At 45.6% G+C, this 24600-nt stretch overlaps 1 protein-coding gene across 5 annotated transcripts in view; it reads left to right on the forward strand.

Moving 5' to 3' along the window:
• Window positions 1-24600, forward strand: part of LOC135918618 (uncharacterized) — a 440383-nt gene that overhangs the window by 231692 nt on the left and 184091 nt on the right. For all 5 annotated transcript variants that reach the window (XM_065452238.1, XM_065452236.1, XM_065452237.1 and 2 more), the window contains one exon: window positions 6449-6624. In XM_065452238.1, the coding sequence (XP_065308310.1) occupies window positions 6449-6624 (176 nt within the window). The remainder of the gene's footprint in view (window positions 1-6448; window positions 6625-24600) is intronic.

Raw genomic sequence — 24600 nt, forward strand, 5'->3', positions numbered from 1 at the left:
AGGTGTGTTCGGTACTTTAAGATCATTATTCCAGAAGTGTTTAATTAGAACACTTTCCGTAATCAGGGAAGTTATAATTGGCAAATTCAACAACTTGAAGACTTCTATATCTTTCCTTGGACACAAATCGTATGCCATTATTGACAACAGCGAATGTAATATTTAATTAATTCTTGTGCTCCATCTAAGGGTGCAATGACAATAAACACTCAAGCCATAACGTAGTAAACTGTAGACTAAAGCATTCACAATTATTTTTCGCACGGAGATTGGCCTAAGACTTTGCATACTGTAAGCTGTTAGAGAGTTGAGACAAATGCGAGTTCCGTAAAAGATCCCAGTCAAAAAGCCACCCAAGATACACTTAACAGAAGATGCGTATTTAGCAGGTTGACATGAGCAGATATTTCAGCCAGATGTGTGTAAGAAATGCGGTTTCAAACGCACGATTTTTTCATGGGGTTATGGAAACATATAAGTCGGTTTTAGAACGGTTGACGGTTAATAAATTCGTCGCGAACCAGATTTCAACTTTGGTTACCTTATTCTGTAAGTAGCTAATTGCATCGAATAGGTTGGTTGCACGGGATAATAGAACTGAACCATCGGCGTATTGATATATATGATCATCTATTACATTGCAAAAATAATTCACATATATGTTGAAGAATAGGGGGCTTGATATTGAGCCCTGAGTGACTGCAGAACAAATACATGCAAAAACACTTAAAATATTACCTATTACCCACTTTTACTCACTGTCGTCTAGCCTGCAGAAAGTTAGTTGATAGACTCAAGAATGACCAACGAAGGCGTTGCACAGACAGTTTCTGTAACAAAATGCCATCACGAACACTGTTAAATGCCCTAGATGCATCCCAAAAGAGAGTACAGGGTACCCGGTTGCGATCTAGCGTGGAATTTATTAGACCAGAGAAATCTACTAATATTGCTGGGGTACCCTTCCCCTGCACGAATTCGTACTGATTCGATGACAATACACTATGATTATCTAGAAAATTTTTTATCGTAAGGGCCACATGTTTCTATACTTGAGCTATGCAGGAGACTATCGAAATGGGTCTGTAATTCCCGTTATTATAGTGTGTACATGGCCTATGAACTGGAATTACTATTGCGCTTGTCACTTCAAGTGGACTCACACCAGCATCCGAAATATAGTTTCAAAGAGATAGCAATATATGTTTAATTGCGTCAAAATTCATCTGGAGTTCACTGACAAAGGTTTTCTCTAAGCGTGGTGATTTATGCGTTTTAAGGTTAAAAACAATGGACCTGAATTCATCAAGGGAGATTAAGGGAGGATAGGCTGTATCTTGCAAGCTACCTGTTAAAGTGCACACAGATTGTCGCCGTTTCCTCAACCCTGAGATACTTTAAAAGGACCTAATAAGTAAGTTTACCATAATTTCATCATCTGCAGAAATTACAATAATAGGCGCTGTTTAGGCAACGAAATGTTGCCTCCTCTAATACTGTTGATAACGGAGCACGTTTTGTTTATGAGAGATCGCGCTTCTTAATATATCTTTCTAAAATAAGTAAGTTCTGCAGTTCTCATCATTGCATATGTTTCTGGCACATCTGTATTTTACGCGCCTGTCATCGCCGTATGACGAACGCTTGGCCTTAGTCCACAACATCGAGTCTGTTTCCTTTAGAGCGGTTAGGATTTCACCAGTCATCCACTTCTGGCTCAGGTTACGTTGCCTAATTTTGACAATACGTGTTGTCTCCTGCCTAAAAGAAGCAAGCGCAGCTATAAATTCGTGATACTTATTTAGCAGTGACACAGTAAATAAAAAAAACTATTGCAGTTATTTTCTTGGAGTAATTAATCAAACACTCATACATCAGTTATGCAGATTTGTTTGATGGGGTCATAATAGCCTCTGCTAATAAGGGGATTCACAGTCTCTTTCAGTAAAAGCCCCAAGTAATGGTCAGAAAGCTTAGCTTGTGCAATGGCAGATTTAACTTCTAGATTATGGGTACGAGCATTTACATGATCAATGCAGGATGAAACAAGGTGTTGCGACATAAATTCCTTGTTAGTTGCTGTGAGAATCGTCGTTTCCATTCCCCATTTAGACAGTGTAGCTAGATAATCAGTAACTATCGCTTCTGTTGGACGTAGACGGTGTTTGAAGCTATCGTTGTGCTTGACTCTTCTCTTTCTGCGCACAGGTCTGGTCACTAAAGAGTTAGTTTTGCGATACACGGTTTTGGCTACTTGTGTCCTTTACCGTCGCTACAACGTAACAATATGAAGATAGTTTACAAAGAGTACGCACAAATTAATTTACACTTTACTTTTCAATTAGGAGCAAATATAACAAAAAACTTATTGGTGGACAGAGTAGAGCGTACAGTTTCTTTCCTGACGTGAACCAACCTTTAATCTTCAAGAATTCATTGTAGCACAGCATCCTGTTCTGTATACTGCTGTCGTGCTACCCTGTCAATTGACTCAAAGCAGGATCTTATTTCTGCCTGAACCGCAGCATCATTGACAAAATGTTCCCTGCTAGCAAATATCTAACTTCGCAGGAGACCCAGAATGCCAAAGTTTTGTCAACAATGATGCGTTTCAAGCAAAAGTCACATCATTGTTCCAGTCAGTCGCGGCACAGTGGCATTTTAGTTATTAAATAATTTTCACAGGCGGAATTGTGCACAGGCGGAATTCAATTCATTGGTCTAAGCAAGATGCGTATGTAGACAAATCAGGCTGTGCTACCCTATTATCATAGTTCACGTCTGTAAAAAGCTACCTGCGCCTTACTCTATCAGAGAATATCAACTTTTTCTGCAATGAATGTGCTTCGCTTACGATAAATTGTAATGTGGACGCTCCTTGTATTACTAACCGCTGCCACGAAAATTTGAGGCGATGTCTCACAAAAGCCTTCAGTTGATTTGATGTCCATTAGCGAACTTCAAGCGTACCGTAAGCACGCTTTACTGAAATAGTTCTAGACGTCCACGGCTACAAAATGACTTTATCTGGACAGCTACTAGACATTTGAATTGTCCGTTCAAGACATCTTTATGACACCAAATAGGTGCTTCCATATTTCGCTGTTAAACTAATGTCGCAGAGTTTTACAATCTGATGTTACTTTAAAAATTCTGCGAGTAAGCAGCCTGAGCAATACAAACCCAATGTAGTGCGTGGGCGCGCCCCGTACCTGCCGCGCTGTTCCTTCTTTACTGCATGTGCAAATAAAAGCAGGAAAAAGCTTTTCATAGCATAAAATGTTTTTCAAGCTGCAAGCTTTGTGCCTGGTTAGGTAAACTTTGCATCCATCGTGTAGAACAATTACGAGGTAATACCAATATCAAACAAAAGGAACGCTGTTTGTAATTTGCATCCATCGTGTTCTATTACGAACTTTCTCTGGAAGGTAGGCGCTTTGAAGTCATTATGTAGGAGTGAAAATCATGAATGGAAAGCAGTACAGTGTACCATTTCTATTGACCTAAGTGACATCAATCGATTGCAAGGAGGCATAGTTTTACATCTGTTAATATACAAGCATTTGCAACTTTTCCCACTAATTAGAAATTTTGTCGAAGTCAGACTGAAAGTGTGAGCTGCTGGAGTTATTGCGTTTCGCACGCTATATACCGCAGTCTTCTGCAAAAGACAATTTAATTCTGTCGGTAGGCCAGCAACGCATAGAAAAATAAGTATAAAGATCAATAATTCTGAATAAAAAGCGCTCATGCCTCGCAGATGTTACGTCTACGAGGTTGAAAACAGTCGTTGGCAATGGTATATTGAGCACTCAACGCATTGTTGAACGCAAGCATCAATATACCTAAATTCTAAATAATGTGACATTTTATTGAAAGCTTTAAACAAAATAATAGAGACAAAAACAAAATATTCAATCACTTTACGTGAGCTGGCTTTCGCAGCATCGTTCCTTCGACAACGATGTAATCATGTGGATCAATGCTGAAGAGATAAGTAATATTTCAGGAAAGCAACATGCCTTGAGTAAATAAAATAGTTAAGAACTTTGCACAACGTGCCCGTGTCTCGCGCCTTCGCGCGAAGAAAACAGCAAGAGATCGCCGCCAAACTCGCGAGCGTGGGGGGGGGGGGAGGGGGCTCGAGAAATGGAGGGTTGGGCAGTCCCCCTCCACAGTGTCTGTGGAGACACCGTAGACACTAGAAACCCATACACACCGACGGCCACAAACGCACGCCACAGCTAGTTCGTGATATATATATATATTTTTTTTGCAGCTAGGAGTAGAATGATGTCTCTTTATTAAATAGGGAAACAACAGTTCTCTCTAATTCTCGTGTGGAGTGGCAATTTTTAGCATTTTCACGACAGTGGGAAGATATACAGCAGGAAAACAGACACTTCAGTGCTTTTCGATATGTCACATCCAATTAGCGTGTCAGGTCCAATTTTCGAAAGAACACATTATTGCATTTCCAAGTCGCGTTCGGATTAGCAGGTGCCTCGCAAGAATGTGGAAGAAAGCCGCTATGCAAGTATTCTGCCGGTGTTTGGGCGTCAGTCTTTGCTTAGGTCTTATATTATGCAGATATATCAAAAATTATTGCTTTTTAGGTGACGCAAATACGGCTTATTCTACGCAGGTAGATCAAATCTCAAATGAAAACCTTCTCAAGTGGTATAATACCGCCTCCCCGAATCATGTTCAAGCCGTCTGCATGTTCGAAATATTGAATACGAATCGAGTGCTATTTGCCATTCATGGTTGGGAGCAGCGCAAGGAACGCAGAGAATCACAGACAACGAGGTCGCAAAGAATTTACTATTCAGTTCGCAGTGCATTTGTGAGTTAACGATATGCTTTTATATTTGATGTTGTCTCGAGTTGAACATGTTTTCTACAAGAGTCATTGCGGCGTAGAAGGGGAAATATAGAAGCAAGTGCCTGCTTTTCAGAACGATTCTGTGACAAGGAAGCCACTATTGATGCTGAGAAAGCCAAGCCGAAAGAAACTTCTGCTTAGTAGTTTCCAGTCGCTCAATAAGCATAATTCTTATTAAGGCAATTTATTAATTCAGTTGTAAGACTTAGGGAATGCAACCTATTGCTTCCATAATCTCACCAGGCGTGCATCTGATTTAAAGCCTGTACGGTGCTGTAGTATTAGTCATGCTCCTTCAATAAAGACACCATTCTACGTGCATTTGGTTCTGCTCCTGTGCTCCGTTACTTGCCGTTGTTGTAGCACGGAAATTAGAACTGGCATTAAGTGTTTTGTTATTTAAAAGCTCCAGTGATACCCGGACGTGAAGTTCGGGGCCGTATTACATGTAACAAACATGTAAATAAGTCATCAGCTTTATTTTTTCTCAAGCGGATTGCACACATCCTTCCTATTTGACTTTACAGGGACAATGGGAAAAAATGCAGTATTACAGTCGATGCTCAAAAGTAGTTTTCATATTAATGTTCATATTCCATTCCATTTGAAGACTTTTCTGTTCGAACACCAATTTATCCAGCATGATCTAACTTGGTCACCGTGCGTTCCTCATTCCTTCTTAACGAGAAGAAAGGTGAAAGCGGGTTAACCGAGGGGCCCGATTTTTATTAGTCATATCATAAGAAGCCAACAAACACTGAAACCATGGGCAACATAGGGTAAATTACTTAAGCGTAGTAAATGAAATAAAGAAACGATAAATTAATGGAAATGAAAGTGGATGAAAAAACAACTTGCTGCAGGTGGGGAACGATCCCAGAACCTTCGCATTTCGCGTGCGATGCTATACCAATTGAGCTTCCGCGGCGCCGTTTGCCCATCCACTTTCTTCGGTATTTATGTTTCCTGGTAGAACCCCTGGGTATGTTAGCCAGCGCCACCACTCACAAACCTTGGGGGCGGATGTAGAACATCCTTTCTGCCGCAGGCGTCACGAGAACGGGATGTTTTTGGCTGAAGGCAACCGGCCAATAAACCCACACATGATACCTGAAGGCATCATTCCTACTTAGACTCGGTGATCACACGGAATGACGCTCGTGTGCCGACACTTCAGCGCGCATTAAAATATTTTGCTTTTGTTTTTGTTTTTTCTTATTCGTCTCCGTATACGCATGTCTAGACGTTAAGCCTGTGAAGCGCTTGAGCTGGTAGTGTGCACCTACGTGTAGTAAATAGTGGATGTGTGTTCATTATCGTTTTTGCGAGCGTCTTAAGAGTGCTGATATATTTATTGGTGTTTCCCACTATCAAGCTATTCTCCATCTTTAGTGCGACAAGATTATTTAATAGCATTACCGAACCACACATGTAGCTTTAAGACGACAACGAAGATATCTATTTATTTATTTATTTCCGTGGTTGTCGTGCTGATGCATTGATTATACAGAAATATGTGACTTTCCGTAGGCACGCATAAAATCATCTGCCTTGTCGGTGCAGCGTCCACCGGATACGGGTACATGGTGTGCACCATGGGCCGCAACGGATTCGACATAGCCATGTTTCCAATCAAACGGGAGCTCTGCGACATCGTCGTGTTTACACACGTGTACGCAGGCGCCGATGCTACCATCCGTCCAGTCACCGGATTCTTGTCTTTTGGCAAGTTCATGGAGGTGCGGCTGCTTCACTGTTGAATGTCGTTTTTTTGTCGGCACAATCATTCCGCCAATCACAGTTTTACATGAACCACCGAGTTGACTGACATTAGAGTGCCTTGCGCGCAGCTAAAAGAAACGTAGTACACTTCCACAATACAACGGAGCTGAGAGTAGTGGCGTCACCGGCATTTTCAGTAACCAACCGAACGATGAGAGTGTCAGAACTAAAGTCAATATAGTAATCATCAAAAAGCGGCCAACGTGGTCACTGCGTTGGTGGCGGTCGCTGTTGGTCGCGCTGATGACTCTCTGGTTCTGAACGTTCTGATTACGCGCTTTTGGTGCGGCACTTCCGCGCGTGAGGTGTTGCAGTTGGGCAAAATATGTGACACGGTCAGACAGAAGAGCCATGTATTTGATCAAGTCTCTTAGACGCCCTTTGTCAGAAGATAGACTCGCATGCCATGACGTCAACCATCATGACCCGTCACGTCCAAGCAAGCACAAAAGAGGTCATCATCATCATCAGCAGCAGCAGCAGCCTTTATGCTAAGTGAATTGTGAATTATTTGTGCATTTTAATCCATTGGTGAGGAGATCGCTTTGATACTGTTCACTCAATTGCAAAGATGGTTTACAAGTGCCTCATCGAAAGCAGCTGCTTTTGCTGATTATCTGTCTCTGTATGTACAGCCAGCACGCAATATCCACCAAATCACGTGAATTTGTGAATTATTTTTTGTAGTGTCTGAGTTTGACATACAAGATATACCAACAAACCCGTATCGCTACTTCTTGTCTGGCAGCCGTCATTTTTACAATAAAATATATCTTTCCTGTATGTGCTTCGTGTATTGCGCAAACCTGCAGGCTAGGGTGCCTCGATGTCCTCCTCGACCGCCGCTCCCTATGTAGTACGGCGGAGCGGGTGCCGCAGGAAGGGGATAAGGAAAGAAAGACGGGAGGTGTTGCGTACTCCATGGTAGCGTATCGCACTGCTGCCGAGTTCTAGCGGCGCCTGTTCATCGAAGCTCGACCGACGTTACCATTGGGTAGCGTGGCGTTATCGGCGGGCTGCAGGCATCCGGTAGATCACGGTGACCAGGCAAGGACGAGACAATTGCTAGTGCAAAACGTGCACGGTTTATTCAAAGGTTGGTGCAAGATGATAAGAAGAGAATGAAGTGATGAAAATTACATTTCGGAGCTCCTTAAATAGGCACTCTAAAATCGTGGGGGGTATCGCGCTCCCGTCGAGGTCACATGACAGGCACAGAGTCTGGTTTGTCGATGGGCGTCCCGCCTCCGTAGATACCAAGCCTTCTGCAAAGAAAAGGTCGTCCCGCCTCCGGTTATACCAAGCCTGCTGCAGGGAAAAGGGCGTCCCGCCTCCGGTAGTGCCAAGCCTCAGGTCCGGGAATTGTAGACGCTTGTCCTTCTCTTAGCGCATTGCTGGTTCGCGGAAGTTCTCCCGTAGGGCTTGACAGTTCGAGGAAAGGATCCCTCTAACGTCGCACACCCACAAAAGGGCCTGTAAACACTGCGGCGCTTCCGCCAGACCGGCATACACTCGAGACAACCATGGCGAATTAGAAAGTGACACTTCGTTTCGATGAGGCATGGTGAGCAAGAGTCCTTTCTACACGGGGTGCTAGACTCCAACCGTAACAGCATATCCGGTGGGGAAGGAAGATCCCGACGCGTAGGGGCCAGCAGCCGCAGTGTGAGGCATCGGCGTTTCAGTGGCCGAATTCCCTCAATCGCTAGCATCCCACTGAAGAATGAATGGGTCAGAGTAGTCGGGCGCGTTCAACACTGGCTTACTCCTTAGTGCTGTCTTCAGCATACTAAAAGCCTTTTCTTTGGCGTCATCCTACTTTACCGTTTGTGGTTCGGTTTGTCTGAGAGCATCCGTTAAAGAACTCACAATCTCGGAATAATGAGGGATATATTTTTGATAATAACCCGCCAAGCCAAGAAATGACCTGATGTCCTGCTTGATGCGTGCTTGCGGGAAGTTGTCTATTGCGGTCAGCTTAACATCGGAAGGCCGACGATGGCCTGGCCCTATACATGACCTAGATAAGCTGCCTCCACGCAGCCTAATTGGCATTTGGGAGCCTTAGGAGTTAAGTTGGCCTTTCGTAGACGACACAGCACAGTTCGCAGGTGTCGCATATCGCAGGGTCCGCCCATGATGAAGAAAAGATTTCTATGTCATCGAGATACGGAAGTGAAAAGTCCTTCATACCTCGTAGCACTTGGTCCATTAGGCTAGAGAAGCAATATGGCGCATTCTTCAATCCAAAGCTCAAGACTTTCGCCCGAAAGGTTCCCATCGGGGAAATAAACGCCGCAAGCCTGCTTGCCCTCTCGGTAAATGGAACCTGCCATTTCCCTCGGACTAAATCTACCGTGGAGTTGAAATTAGCACTGCTCACTTTCTCGAGCCTTTCCTCAATATGCGGTATTGGATAAGACTGGTCCTTCGTGATTAAATTGAGCCTGTGGTAGTCGATGCATGCTCGCGGCTCCTTTCTTGGGACCTCAAACAAGATAAGAGGCTAGGTATAATCACTCTCTCCTGGCTCGATTACACCTAGCTCTAACATCTTTATTTCAGCGGCCATGACTAGACGTTGACAAGTGAAACGCGATAAGCTTTTCAACGACCTGGGTCCGACGAGGTTAACTCGATATCATGAACGATTGCAGTGATCCTGACCGGTGTGTCTTAAAATATGCCTTTAAATTCAAACACGAGTTCCCTCAGTTCGGCGCTCTGGCTGGGATTCAACTCCGCCTGCTCTACTAGCTTGTCAATGTTCCCGTTCGTGAATATCTTTTGCCTCCATCACTGCTGTTAACTCCGAAAAGCCGACAGGCACCTCAGGTTGGTTAAGGGACTTGTTCACAATGGCCTCCCTCTGCCGGTAGGGTTTAAGTAGACTGTTATGGTATACTTGGGTGGTGTCCTTCGTTTTCCCCGTACCGTGATTACGTAGTTTGTTTCAGATAATTTCTGAATTATGTCAAACGGTCCTTCCCATTGAACGTCTAGTTTGTTTTTCAATGAGGTTTTCAGGATCATTACCTTTTCCCCAACTTCAAAGCGTCGCGTGCGAGCCGTCCTGTCATAGTAATGCTTAGCATTGCTTTGTGCCTCACGCATTTCCTGCTCAGCAATCATTGTGGCAGGGCTTAAGTTCAATAACTTTCTCCTGCATTCTGCTTTCCGACACTTTTCAGGCTCCGGCGCTTGCCTGACCTCTGCATTAGCTGGTGCACTTACCGCATTATCCCCTGTAGGGCTGTCCTGTTTGGTGCTGGTTGACGAATCCTCCGTCATACCTGTTTCCTCCACCACTGGACATTCGTACACTGCCTTGGCCGCGAGCTCCTTTGCCTTGAAACGAGTTAAGGCTTGCACAGTTCCCTCACTAAACCCGAATCCCTTGCGTCGAAGCAAATCACCTGATTTGTTAGAGAACAAATACGGATACTGTGGCGGACGATGTGCCGAGACGACGGCGTCCGTGTCCAGTACACCAAAAGCGCCTTCGATACGAATCTTGGCCACAGGGAGACAAACACTAGAGGTTTCCATGGCTTGGCTTATCCAAGCACATTCTTCCGTGAACTGGCCTTCCTCTACCTACGACGGATGCACCACGTCCATTGTGGCCGCCGAGTCGCGAAGCACTCTACACGGTTTGCGTTTACCATGAGGTCTCGAATGTACGGTTCTAGCAATTTCAGATTTTCCTAGTTAATAGTTAGTGACATCAACACAACATTGGGATTTTTGCATCCCACAGAGATGCCCTGTTTGCTGGCCGTTGTAATAAACTACTGGTTTCTTGGCCTCGAAAGCTTTTTTTCGGGTGACTCCTCCCTTCCCTTGTGGTTCTCCTCACAACTTTTCACCGAATCTCACATTCCCTTTGACTTATATTAATTTGACTTCGACCATCGCTCTGGCTTGTCGGGTATGTATTTATTCAACTCTTTCTCAGGAACTTCATTGCCTTCGAATGCCCGGCGAGTTACGTACTCCTCAGCGAGATTTGCCGCTCTCGTGATAGTGTCTGCACCTAGTCTATCCTGAACCCAATACTTGATGTTTACTGGCAGGCGGTGGTAGAACTGTTCTAAGGCAACGCACTGCATTGTCTTTTCGCCATCGCCGAGTGCACCCTCTTCTCTGAGCCATTACTTCAGGTTTACCTCTAAGATGTGTGCAAAATCTGATTAGGACTCGCTTTTGGTTTTCTCGACTTCTCTAATATTTTCCTAAATACTTCTGCTGATAATCTATACTTTTTAAGCAGATTCGCTTTGACTTCATTGAAGTCCTCTACTTCTTCTTTCTCCATGCGGGTGATGGTATCAGCTACCTCACTTGGCAGTAACGTAAGCAAACGTTGCAGCCACGTGTTTCTCGCGAATTTTGCCTTCTCACACGTGCGCTCAAACTGTACCAGGAAAAGATTTATGTCCCCTCCCACTGCGTATGGTGCCATCAAGACTGTCATTCTGCGCTCGCTTTCACTTGCGTCTGGGCCACGGTGTAAGAATAATATATTTAGGTGTTGACACTGGCCGCCCGCCGCGACGGAGAGCGCGCACAGATTGTGTTCGCTCTCTAGTACATGCGCCGACCGCAGCGGCGCGGGGGCACTGCGGAGCAGAGGCCCTTCGCTTTCGGTGCGGCAAGCGGCGTGCCGTAGATTTAGGTGCACGTTAAAGAACCCCAGGTGGTCAAAATTACCGGAGTCCCCCACTACGGCGTGCCTCATAATCAGAAAGTGGTTTTGGCACGTAAAACCCCATAAAAAAAAAAAAAAGCGGCGTGCCCAGAGCCGTATATTCCCTTCTCCGGCGTGCCCTGCTTTAGGTTCCCTTTTAGGCTGCGTTGGTCGATGTTTTGGGCTGAGAGAGTGCATCACAAGCTGTGAACACCACGATCTCAGCTTCCACGTCGTCAGCTTCCATCGTGGACGAGCAAATTTTGCGAGAACTAGCTTTTTGTGTCGCGGTTTGGCACAAGCCGGATGGACAGTTGTGGAAACGCACGTGGTGGCGCGGGCCGACGCCATGGACGGTCGTCGCGGCCTATGTGCATTGTGTCTGTGATCTGTTGTTTGTTGCTGTGACACACCTGTCAACTTCAGCCGGGTCCAGAAGTCTGCTAGACGCAATTATGGGTAAGAAGTGCTTCGTACCCAACTGCAGTTCGGGCTACCGGAGTTGTCCGGATCAAGTTTCACTTTTTAAAGCTCCGTCGGAGCCTGCTCGCTTAGAACTTTGGCGCCGGGCAATCCCCAGAGCAGATAGGATATTGCAACCGAGCGACCACGTCTGCGCGAAGCACTTTCCCGAGCATATGATATCAAAATCGTACTATGCCGAGTTCAATGGCAAGGTACTTTTAAATGTACCGAAGAAGATCCCGGTGCTGTCGGCGAATGCTGTGCCCAGTATTTTTCCCGGGTGTCCGAAATATCTGACAAAACCGACAAGGTCAAGAAAGCCTCCTAGAAAACGACAGTCTACGGCCACGTGTGGCGATCAGCCAAGCAAGCGGCCCGCTCCCGCCGCTGTCGCACTGCCCGTTGGGACGGTCTGTGAAAAACAAAAAGGCACCGATCCATCATCGAGCCCTCAGAAGAAACTGCAGACATGTGAGTGGAGTGATCAAGGAACGTGCCCTTCTCCCACCATGGAACTTGGAGGCACCTCCTCAAGTGCCACCTCCGTCTTCCTTGGCGTTCATGACGTTAAGGTTTGTTCTCTTCTGCACTGCTCCGGGTACTTAAAATTCTAGGTGCTTAGTGTTCCCTGTACATAACTTTCTGCTAACCGTATCGGTCCTCCCGGCATGCCATAGATACCTATAGGTGCCCCTGGATAACGTGATACAGTTGCTTGCAATACAGGTTAATAGTAACAGCCCAGCCCAGGACATTAAATAATTTAGCTGTTGTTAACATACAGCATGATTAAGCCCTTAGCTTATGAAGCAGTCCGCGAAACTTTTGCCTGTAGCTTTTTGGGTTTGGCTGCTTTTGATAGTAGCATATGTTTTATAACAATACCTTAAATCCATTTCCACTGATATAATTTCTCTCATTTTTCGTCAGGACAACCGCACGAGTCCACATCAGGGTGGTCCAGATGGATTGTGTCACATCCAGACTGAAGCACCATTGGCAGCATGCAGCAGCCTCGGATTAGTCGAGGAAAGTCACGAGGGAGTGTCTGTCAGCGGCCAAGATGAAAAGGAACCGCTCACATTTTCATGTCTCTCGAGTTATGTATCCAGCATTCAACTTCCAGGAACCTCGTGGGCAACACAAGTTGTTGATAGCTTTGGTGTGGAGGCTGTAGTCTTCACGGAAGTGGCTTTGGCGAAGAAACGCGACCAGGCACCTTTCCTGAGGAAGTCATTAGATGCTACAGTTTCATCCAGCGGAATGCTGTTACTGCGTGCCTTCATTTATGGTCACCCTATAACTGTCAACGCCATAAGCGGCGATGTTGTTCCATGCGGCCTAAGCGACTTGGAGAGTGTGATTCACAAGTTTCACAACCTGCACGTATGCGCTGGTGGCCCCGGTGGCGAGATGTACCACAACATCCAACCCGAGTGTGCATATATCGACGCATGTGGCGTGTGGCGGCACAGAAACTGCATGTTATTTTCTGAACAAGCAAGTTGCGACCGTTGCGAAAGATTGAAAGACACACTCCGGATACATTACTCCCGTATGAAGAAGAGAGGAGAAATGAAGCACATTCGTCTTTTAAGCAGCCCTTCCAAAAAAGCCCGCATTGACCTTTTGCGGAAGGCAAGAATTTCCTGCTACAGGTCCAAAGTGCGACTTCTAAAAGGAAAAAAAAAAAGCTTGAGGCGGAACTGAGCAAATGCAAAGCCAAGCTTAAACAATTAAGTGATGAAACACTTGACCGCATTTCTCGTGATGCGAACCTTACTGAGGCACAGCAGCTTGTGTTAAAGGAATGTGTGGCTGCTGGCAAGACTGGTTCTAAGAAGGGACGACGATACTCGGACAGCTGGATCCTGCTTTGCTTGCTCCTTCATATCAGGTCACCAGCAGCCTACACGTTCCTGATGGAAAACGAAGTGCTCGCATTGCCGTCAGTCCGAACAATACGCCGGTATGTCTCTATGGTGGGATTTAAGTCGGGATTTGACAGCAAGTTCTTTTCTGCTCTGAAAAGGAAAATAGAAAAAATGGACGACTTCAAGCGACATGGGATTATCATGTTCGATGAAATGCAGGTTAGAAAAAGTAAACGTGTCAATTCTCGCACGATGACATATGTAGGGCTGGCAACAGACGCTGGAAACGCTGATGAGCTCGCTGATCACGCCCTCGTTTTCATGTTCTGTCCTTTTGGCGATAGCTACGCTCAACCTATAGGGGTGTTCGCAGCAAAAAATGCAACCAAAGGCTCCATTCTCGCTCAGTTGCTTCTCCAAGCTATTGTGATGCTCGAAGAAGCCGTTGCAAAGATTCATGGGTTTGTCTGTGATGGAGCGTCAACAAACAGGAGCATGTGGAACATTCTAGGTGTTAATGGAAGCCTCAAGGAGAGCTGCAACTCGTTCACGCACCCAGTTGACCCTGAAAGAAAAGTTTTTGCGTTTTCTGACACTCCACACTTGTTTAAGTGTGTGAGAAATAGACTTAAGCAGCAGCGATACTTGAAAAACGAAGGACAGTGGATCAAGTGGGAGTACTATGCTGAAGTCTACAAGAAAGACGTTGCCAACGCGGGGGGCCTCAATGTCTGCCCGAAAATAACGCACTCTCACATATACCCGAGTAACTGTGAGAAGATGCGTGTGAAGTTAGCCATCCAAGTCTTTAGCCGCTCCATGGCGGCGGGTATTCAGTTTTATCGGGAACAAGGTATCCGCAAACTCATAGGCAGCGAGAAAACTCAAGAATTCACGTTGTTTTTAAACAATTTGTTTGATGCACTGAACAGGCGATTTCCATCAGAAGGGATCACAAGGAACAGCCGAGACCTCGCAATTCTCAAGCATGGAATTGACTGGCTGGACAGCTGGGAAAGAGAACTGGAAAGTGGCAACATTATAAACGACATGTTCTTGACAAAGAGCACTTGCGAGGGACTTCGAGTCACATTGAAGTCCACTTTGGATCTTTGTGAGGTGCTGCTTGATTGCCACAACTTCAAATATGTCCTAACCAACAAAATGAACCAAGATCCTATCGAGCGGTTCTTTGGCAAAATACGGTTGGCAGGAAGCCAGAATGATCACCCTTCGATGCCCACCTTTATGCAGCTTTACCAGACGCTGTCGATCTACAGTATCCTTAAACCTCCGAATATGGCAATTGCAAAGTCGTCGAGGGTGAGGAACCATTGCTGGATGCGTCATATTTCAGGGCCCTCATTAGAACAGACGACAAAGTGGCATCATGCCCTGGATTCATCAATCAAATTAAAGAAAAGCTAGACGATCTAGTTTCAGTAGAAGACTGGGAATGTGAAGATATCGTTCGGAAACACAAATCAGACGGAGGGCAAATTACAGACTGCATACTTTATTATGTCACCGGTTTATTGTGCAGAAAGATGCGAAGAGTTACCAGCTGCGCTGCTTGCTTGTCAGCCTTCAGCGTAAAAAATAATTCTTTTGCTGAAGCAGCTCTAACAAATGTGAAGACCAGAGGAGGTCTTACCCACCCTAACGTCAACATATTTGACCTTCTAAAGCATACGGAGCGGTTTTTTGTTGACTATGCAGACTGCCACACGGTGTACTGGGACACCATAGACGCAGTGATAGATACATACACGATGACATTCCCATGTGCTGATCACAAGGAAGAAGTACTCGCACAGCTCCTCCACTATTACGTCAGCATGCGTATGAGGCAGCATTGTAAGCACACCAATGCAGTCATGACAAAGCAGTGTCAAGAAAAAAGGAAACAGGCCAAGCTGTGCTCATCCTACATGATAGAGGATGATTCGCTCAGTGTATTGTCCAAATAAACGAATGCAGTGATCATCACAATTGCAGTCACGGTCTTGGCTCTTGATTACACGAAAGTAGCCCAGTAGGTTGTGATTCACTGTGTTTTGTGCGTAACCTAGTGACTACAGGAAATCACATCTCTCAGAGTAGTAATAAATCTCTTGTAGTAATAAATTTGTTTGTTCAACAGAATGGCTATTCAGGCCGCATTTGAGCAAAAAAAAAAGCAAATTGTGCTGTTAATATCCCGAAGGGGCATATGGGCATTAATAGATGCCGGAATGGAGGGCTCCAAACTTAGACCACATGGGATTCTTCGCGTTGTTTCGCGGCCACCGCAGCCGGCATTACACCTACGTTCTCGGGCCTAGTGCTAGAGACAACCACTCAGCATCGTCGGTGCCGACCTGAGGGATAAGATTGGCAGAAACAACGCCAGTGGCATTTCCAGTAACTATTTGCGTTTCGCGTACCTAATTGTGGACTGCACTTGCTATTAAAAAGCCGCAAATGCACACTTGGATTTTTGTTTTGGTCCCGGCGTTCGCGTGTATAGCGGCAGTGGCGTTCTGCAATACAGCACAAGAGCGCGGGTTCTATTCGTGGCTGCGGAGTAAGTATTTCTGATGCAGGCGAAATGCGGAAACGTCCTTGAGGTTTCTGTGCAAATTAAAGAACTCCAGGTGGCCGAAGTTAACCATGTTCTCAACACGGCGGTCATCTCGCAGCATTGGCGCAATACACTGCTCAAGCAATGTTTGAATGTACGCGTAGGCTCTTCAGGCCAAATGTGGGCGCGTTGAGTCCGACCTTTTATATTTAAGAGGCAGTGTAGTTAACTATGCTCACAGCAGTTGTGCGGATGAACGAAAAAAAAAATTGGAGGACGCTTAAGCTTCGCCTTCAAGAGTGGAACGCGATAGCGTTCCCGTCGACCCGCCAATGGGTGTAAGACAATGGGCTACATGGCAGCCATCACTTACGAGGCGCCCCGCATCAGACGCGGTGAGCGTCGAGCCATATGGTCGAGCAACGCGGCGTTCGGCGCAGCAATGAAACGTGCGCCTGAGCAAGCGGAGCGAACCAAAGAACTCGGTATCCCGGAGGGGGAAATGATGCACGCCAGCCAAACGCCGTGATCGGCACGGGCAGAGAGATAGAGAGATAGTGATCTAAAGAAAGGAAGGACGCTTGATTCTGTGGAGGGAGCGAGGCGAAGCGTTGTCAGGGGAGAGAGTCCGAAGCGCGACAGCTCCAATGCTAAAGCCCCTCAATTTTCCAAAAGTAGCGCCATTCTTAGATCTTTCCGCCACCCCGCTCACCCAGGCGCTTCCTCCTCCACTCCTCCTGTCGCCCCAGCCTCCTCCGCCCCCCATTGGCCAATCTGTGTCACGTGAAAGCAGGCCCCGCGCTTTTGTATATTTTTTTCTTTCCGGCGCAGAGCAGGCGCCGCGCTTTTGTATATCTTTTCTTTTCAGCGCGCTGCGACCCCCACTTTTGGGCCTGCGCGACGGAAGTACGGCAGGCGGTTTGAAGGAGCGCGGTAGTTTTATACAATGGGTTAGGGCCGAGTGCTTAATTGTGATGCCGTGCTGCTGCGCCTACGGTTGCCACAACAGACCCAGTGACGGCAAAAAGCTTTTTGCTTTACCATCCGCCGGGCGCAACGCAAAACGAAAAAAAGTGTGGATTCACAAGATCGGGCGGGCTGACTTCGAGCAAGTGGCAAAGAACGCGCGGCTTTGTGAAGTAAGTGCCACGGCTCCTCCAACCTCTTCTTTTGACGCCCGTGTCAAAACGGGCCCGTGTCAAAACGGGCCCGTGTCCAGTGCATTGGGGGCGCGTTAAAGAACCCCAGCTGGAAAAAAATTAATCCGGAGCCCCCATTATGGCGTGCCTTATGAGATCGGGGTGTTGGGATGTAAAACCCAAGAATCAACTTTTTTTCTGTCTTGTGTGCCTTGACTGTTCCAGTTAACGCAACACTGCTTCCTTGTGAAAACTTACAACGCAAAAGAATACAGACGCACGTAGTATACAGAGATAAAATTAGCAATTCAACAAAAGTGTTGCTGGTGCCAATGAGGGGAGGGGGATAATTATTTTCTGAACCTCTTTCCAGTTGTCCCATCAAGTTCCTTCTTTTTTTTCTATCAAATTCTAAACATTTGCACTGTAATAAATAAATAACGATTTCATATGCTTGTACGTTGTTCAAATTATCTATACCGCCTATGTGTGAAAACGTTGCTCATGGCCACCACAACCTGTGCATGAGCTACGTACATCTGTAAAAGGCGCGGAACAGAAACGGCCCTGCTGCCAGGCATTGCTGACCGCAGACAGTCGGAATCTCTCACGCGCCGGCCGAACAAAAGCATTCTGCAGGCACGTAAATTATCCTACGAAACCACGTGCACATACTTTCACGCTGTCAAAACCTGAAACTCTGGTAATTACTCGCGTGTCTGAGCACACCGCGTGCTTGTGTCGTGTTTCAGCAACACGAACTTTCAACGTGCGCGCGCTTTACGCCTTAAATACGCCTTGAATAATGGTGCTTTTCTCTATTTCTTCCGCAAATCCGACACAACATTCTTAAGGCCAGTTACCGACTGACAAAGCAAGATCTAGATTGAAAAAACTGCTCCGCAGAACTCGAACGAACTTTTCCGCGGATTTCCTCCCGTAGCGTGCTAGCCGTCGTCTGCTACGGCAGGCCCACTGCCGGCGGCGCCACCGTCGAGGCCGCGCCGAGCGGAGGAGGAGGGAAGTGAATGGCGCTACTTTGGGAGATTGAGGGGTTTTATCCAATGCGCGCGTGGCGCGCCATCTGTCGGGGCAGCGCCGTACATGGAGAGGAGGGGCTCTTCTGTGTTTGCCGCAAGATGGCTCTCCGTGTGCGGAAAGCGCAGAAGAAATGCAGCGAAACGCACTTCGCTACTCGTGTAATTGCGACTTCTGTAAGTTACATGTTCATAATTACCTATATACACCACAGTATAACTTTCCACGGCTCGTTTCGAAGGCAACACCGCATTCACTAGAGGCGCGTTTGTACCTTTTGGAAGCATCGAAATCGTGGCTGAGTGGTAGCGTCTCCGTCTCACACTCCGGAGACCCTGGTTCGATTCCCACCCAGACCATCTTGGAAGTTGCTTTTTATTTATGGAGTGCCTGCCGTGATTTATCGCTCACGGTCAACGCCGCAAAAACGCTGACGCCGACACCGACGCCGACGACACCGGCTTTTCTGCGACACGAGCTCCTTAACGCTATCGCGTTAAAATTTGCTATGAACGCATTTCGATAACGAGCTCGGAAGCAGCACAGGGCTGCGTCCTCGCTGCTGTTCCGCCCATTCATGCAGTCTCAGCAAGAAAAACACGAAGTAGCCCAAAATTATTTTGTGTCGACAGCAGTTTCAATCCTTCGTTGTCTTGCCGCACTTCACAAAGCACGCGTACACGCAGCGGCACCGAAAGATCCCGTGGCATCTGCATTACGGCTGCCGAAGCTCGGCGACTAGGGGCCCCTAGAGTTACTGTATATGCTACCGTAGGTAGCAGAGTTGCGCGTAGGTCCGCCATCTTGCCTGAGAAGCAACCAAGTCTATGCGGCGAAGCCGCACTCCGTTTTTGCAGGCGACATGCCTAGCGTATCGTCGATCGACCGTGGGCGCTTTTGCATCGCTTGTGCACCGCTTTTCCGCCTAATAGCAAACAAAGCGCATCGAAACAGCTGACTGGATTGGATTGCGAAGAAAAAGGCGCTGCCCTTTTTTAGCGCGCGGCGTAAGATGCAGCACGTATATCAGTTTTTTTTTTGGAGTTGCATTCACCTGTGCACTTTCTCCACCCTAATAACGTATCGGCACTCGCGTATCTAGAATAGATTGTGTATTCTATATACGCCGATCAGATGCAGCATTCGTGAACGGCGACGGTAACGATTAGATCGCACCGAATAAGCTTAAGGAATATGGTGATGTTATTTTATAGATTCCGGAAATCCTACAAAATTTTAGTGCGAGAAAGCCACTTCACAAGGTAGTATAAGGTTCGAAATAACATAGCGTATTAAAAACTGGACAAACTTTAGTAATTGAGATAAACAATCAGATACTTTAATAACTTTCCTTCGCTTGAATACTGCTTGGCACTCAGGTTTTGTTTCAACAGAGATAAATAAGCTGCTAAGGGCAGTGCAGTGCTCTTTTAGCATGTAAACAGTAACAAAAAGTACCGAGCCGCAACTACCTCTTTTTTTGGCAATAACATCACAATGCGAATTCCAGAGAAAACAAACAAACACTAGTATATGCGCGTGCTAATTTTTTGATATAGCGAGCTTTATCAAGTGGTGCTCTTTTACAAAAAGAACTGTACTAAATATAATGAGGCTCATACTTGCTTATGTGCCATAGCTCTCAACATGTAGCCAGTCTAAAATATTACTGGTGAATCAATGACCAACCATTGCTATTTCGACTCTGGTACCCCATTAGATCTTGTGTAGGAACATATCCATCTACCGCAAGCAATGGATATCAGCTACACCTGCAAGTGTGATTTCATTATGTGCCTTTTCACTGCAGGGATTCCAAAAGTAGCCTTCTGTGGGAGTGTAGCGAAAGTTTTTCTCACAGGATTGACATAGCTACATTATAGGGAATAATTCAAAACACAGTTAGGCCCTTACCGTATGTTAAATGACGACATTCATTCCTCTTGCATCCTGGTTCACATAAGCTGTAGTAGATTAAATATCTTTACTTAGTAGTAACCTCTTTCATTTTCAGAAACAACCCAAGCAGTGCATAATCATGAAAATGTGAGCTGGCTTTTTTACGACACTTCTGTGAAAGCAGTGTGGTGCATCACATGCAGACAACTGGTAATTCCAGCTAAATATTCTATATAACTCTACGTGCTTCCATTATTTAAAGAACAATCCAGACTTGCAGCAGCTTTTAATATTCCAGCTGTGAATTTTTTAGCACAGCCCAAAAAGCACGTAGCTGTTAGTCAATCAATTTCATTTCATACACACTTCACGCAATAGGCAGTTGACTGAAAATTTGTTTGTTCAGGTGTCTTTACCTGAACACCCTTCACTAGTTTTACAAAGGAAGAAAAACAATTACTGCAGTAAGGTGTCACGAGGCAGGCCGCCGAAACAAGCGTGAGATGCGCTGCGCACGTTGCGTTGTAGCTACGCAGCTAGCACGCACGTGGACGGCGAACGGCAAGATCGGCCGGATTGGATTTGAATTTGACTGGCGATAACTTGTGTCAATCCAGTTCGCTGCAGCGGCGGCGTCGGGAAATACAAAAATTGGCCCGAACATCTGCTTCTCCGCAATGCACGGTTGCTTGGCTACCACGTGATGACGTTCCTCCAATAGAGGCGCTAGCGGCGTGATAAAACAGACGCGCAACTCTGCTACCTGCGGTAGCACATACAGTAACTCTAGGGGCCCCGGGTGCGTAGCGCCATCTGTCAGCGTTCGAGAGAAGCGCAGGGAGCGGCGAACAAGTCCTGGTCGCGCCGCCGAGCGCAGTGTCAACACCTAAAAAATTCTTACACCGTGGTCTGGGCTAGGTCTTTCAGTATTTTGAGCTTTCAGGAGCTCAATCTCTAGCCGCTTCATTTCGAGTGCGTCGCGTGCAACACGGTCGCGTTCTTTTATTCAGCATTGATTAAGACACAGTGAAGGTCTTGGATGGCAAGGCTAAAGGCAGTACATTGTCTGCCTGACTAAGGCCCTGTCACCCATACATTGCTCAACAGTGTGGTAGCATATAACATACAGATAGTATACACACATATCAATAGCGTGGATTAGACGTACATAGCATACATTGCAAACATACGTGCATTAAATACAACAATAACTATACAACTTTCTAAGCAGAAACCGTTTAGGATCAACAGAGTAATATAAGCACAAAAAAAAACTATATACATAATATATATATATATATATATATATATATATATATATATATATATATATATATATATACACACACACACACACACACACATATATATATATATACAAGCACAAAATGAAACGCACTTAAAATAATTGTACATAAGACACACAAAAAACCAATTAGCACAATGTCAATCAGAAAGGGAAAGCAAATATTTTTTCATGGCACTTTTAAAGCAGTTTAATGATCTGAAGTTTTGCGCGATAGTGATCGTGTTAGGATGTGCATTTATGAAGGATGGGACTAAGTATGCTAATTGTTTTTTACCGTAGTTCGTCCTGCAAAATGGAACTCTAATATGGTCATGCCTGAAATTGTATTGGGTGTAACTTGAGAGGTGGTTTTGATAAAAGATGAGTGAATTTTTCTCGAGTTCACCTCGTATGTGTATAGCGAGCTTAAGTTCGTACAGTTGATTAATTCTTAAAAGTGCATGCTTTATGAAGAAAGGTGCCGTGTGATCGCGGGGTCCAAGGTTCTCAACACAGCGAACTGCTCGTTTCTGGAGACATATCAATCGATCCAAGTTTGATTGGAATGTAGTCCCCCATACCAACAGGCAATAGCTAAGATGAGACTGAATTAAAGCATAATACAGGCGGAGTTTCAACCAAGTAGGAACAAAGTATCTAATTTTAAACAATATGCCTATTGACTTACAAATGCTAGAATGAATCTTCGTTACATGAGGTGTAAAACTCAGGTTCTCATCAAAAAGCACACCTAAAAATTTAAAAGCTGAAGTCCGCTCGATTACACAACTATTGAACTTCACACAAAAAGCACAGTCATCAGGCCTATTTCTAGGCCTAAAAACCACGTATTTTGTTTTATTGACGTTTAACTGCAGGTGGTTTGCTGATAACCAAACTGAAAGTTGATCTAACCAATTATTAGCTGTAGTTTCTAGCACTCGTAAACTGTCACCTGAGAAAAACAAACTTGTGTCGTCAGCATACAAGACTATGTCTGGAGTAAGCGGTATGTTTACAATATCGTTTACGTATAGAATAAAGAACAGGGGACCCAAAATTGACCCTTGAGGGACACCGAGTGCAATTTCTTTCTTGTATGAACAAAACCCATTATAACACGTGTATTGCTGTCTGGTAGTGAAGTAATCTTGAATCAGTTTCAGGGCCACACCGCGAACTCCGTAGTATGTCAGTTTATTAAATAGGATGGTGTGTTCAATGGAGTCGAAAGCTTTTCTAATATCCAGGAAAAGACCAACCGTATATAGTTTGTTCTCGATGTTACTGAGGAGTTTTTCTTTGATCTTAACAAGTGCCATTTCAGTAGATCTGTGTTCACGGAAGCCAAACTGTTGGTCCACAAGGGCGTGGTTTTTATCTAGAAATTTAGTTAGTCTGCACTTTACGAGTCGTTCCAACACTTTTGAGAAAAGAGGTAGTATGGATATCGGTCTATAGTTGTTTAAATCAGTGACAGAGCCTCCCTTATGCAATACAATCACTTTGGCAATTTTCATAGAATCGGGGAAAATGCCATTCACGAAAGCGCTGTTACAGATATGGCATAATGGAGCCGAGACAACATCAGCAACTGATATGATTGGTCCTGCTTTTATGTCATCAGTCCCTGCTGCAGTATCTTTTTTTAAAGCCTTAATAACGGTATACACTTCCATTTCAGTGCAGGGTGATAGGAAGATAGAATTGGAAGTCTCGTGGTTTAGAAATCTTTCAGGTGGCAGTAATGAACCACTAGAGTAGGATGACCCACCACCAAGTAAAAAATGATCGTTGAATTTATTAGCCAAGGAAGTTTCACTGTATTCAGTGTCATCAAACGTTAGAGTATTCGGGTTTGTGTTATGCTGGGTTCCTTTTAACCTGCGAACTGCATTCCATAATTTCTTCGGCTTCACGTGCTGGCCGCTCGCGCTCTTCTTTTTCCTCTAGGCGCTTACGCTCTTCCTCTTCCTCTAGGCGGTTACGCGCTTCCTCTTTCTCTGCAATGCTCTCTAGGTATTCTTTTAGTTAATCGTCATCTGCCTCGATCGCTTCCATTGTTTCTATGATCTCCGGCTTTCTCATTTATTCGGCAACTTGGAGACCCAACTCTCTGCCCAAGCTCAGCAATTCCGGCTTCTTTAGTGTCTTCAAGTTCATGACAGCCTTTAGTGCTGCTAACTGTTCACTCAGTAACAACCTTGACGTACCCAAAACTTTCGTCAACGGTTAAAAATCACTGCACTGTACTTTCCAAAATATACGTAAAGCCAAGTGATATCTTAGTGAAGAAAAGCCGTGCACTTACCATATGCAGTCATGAATCCAGACACCTTCCTTCCGAACGCTATCACCACGACGAAGAGGCTACGATCTCGTGGTTGTCGTCCAAGTTGGGGTCTCCAGGGTTGCGTATACCAATCGCTGCTATCCAGTTTGTTGCGCACTCCAGGGTAGAGTATCGCACTGCTGCCGAGTTCTAGCGGCGCCTGTTCATCGAAGCTCGACCGACGTTACTATTGGGTAGCGTGGCGTTGTCGGCGGGCTGCAGGCATCCGGTAGACCATGGCGACCAGGCAAGGACGAGACGATATCTAGTGTGAAACTTGCATGGTTTATTCAAAGGTTAGTGAAAGATGATAAGAAGAGAATGAAGTGATGAAAAGTACGTTTCGGAGCTCCTTAAATAGGCTCTCTAAAATCGTTAGAAGGATCTTGCTCCTGTCGACGAAATATGACAGGCACAGAGTCTAGTTTGTCGATGGGCGTGCCGCCTCCGTAGATACCAAGCCGCTGCATGTAAAAGGGCGTCCCGCCTCCGGTTATACCAAGCCTGTTGCAAGGAAAAAGGTCGTCCCGCCTCCGGTTATGCCAAGCCTCAGGTCCGGAAATTGTAGGCGCTTGTCCTCTTTTGCGCGTTGCTGGTTCGCGGAAGTTCCCCCGTAGAGCTTGACAGTTCGACGAAAGGGTCCCT

Source organism: Dermacentor albipictus, chromosome 6, assembly GCF_038994185.2.
Source record: "Dermacentor albipictus isolate Rhodes 1998 colony chromosome 6, USDA_Dalb.pri_finalv2, whole genome shotgun sequence".
Taxonomy (NCBI): Eukaryota; Metazoa; Arthropoda; class Arachnida; order Ixodida; family Ixodidae; genus Dermacentor; species Dermacentor albipictus.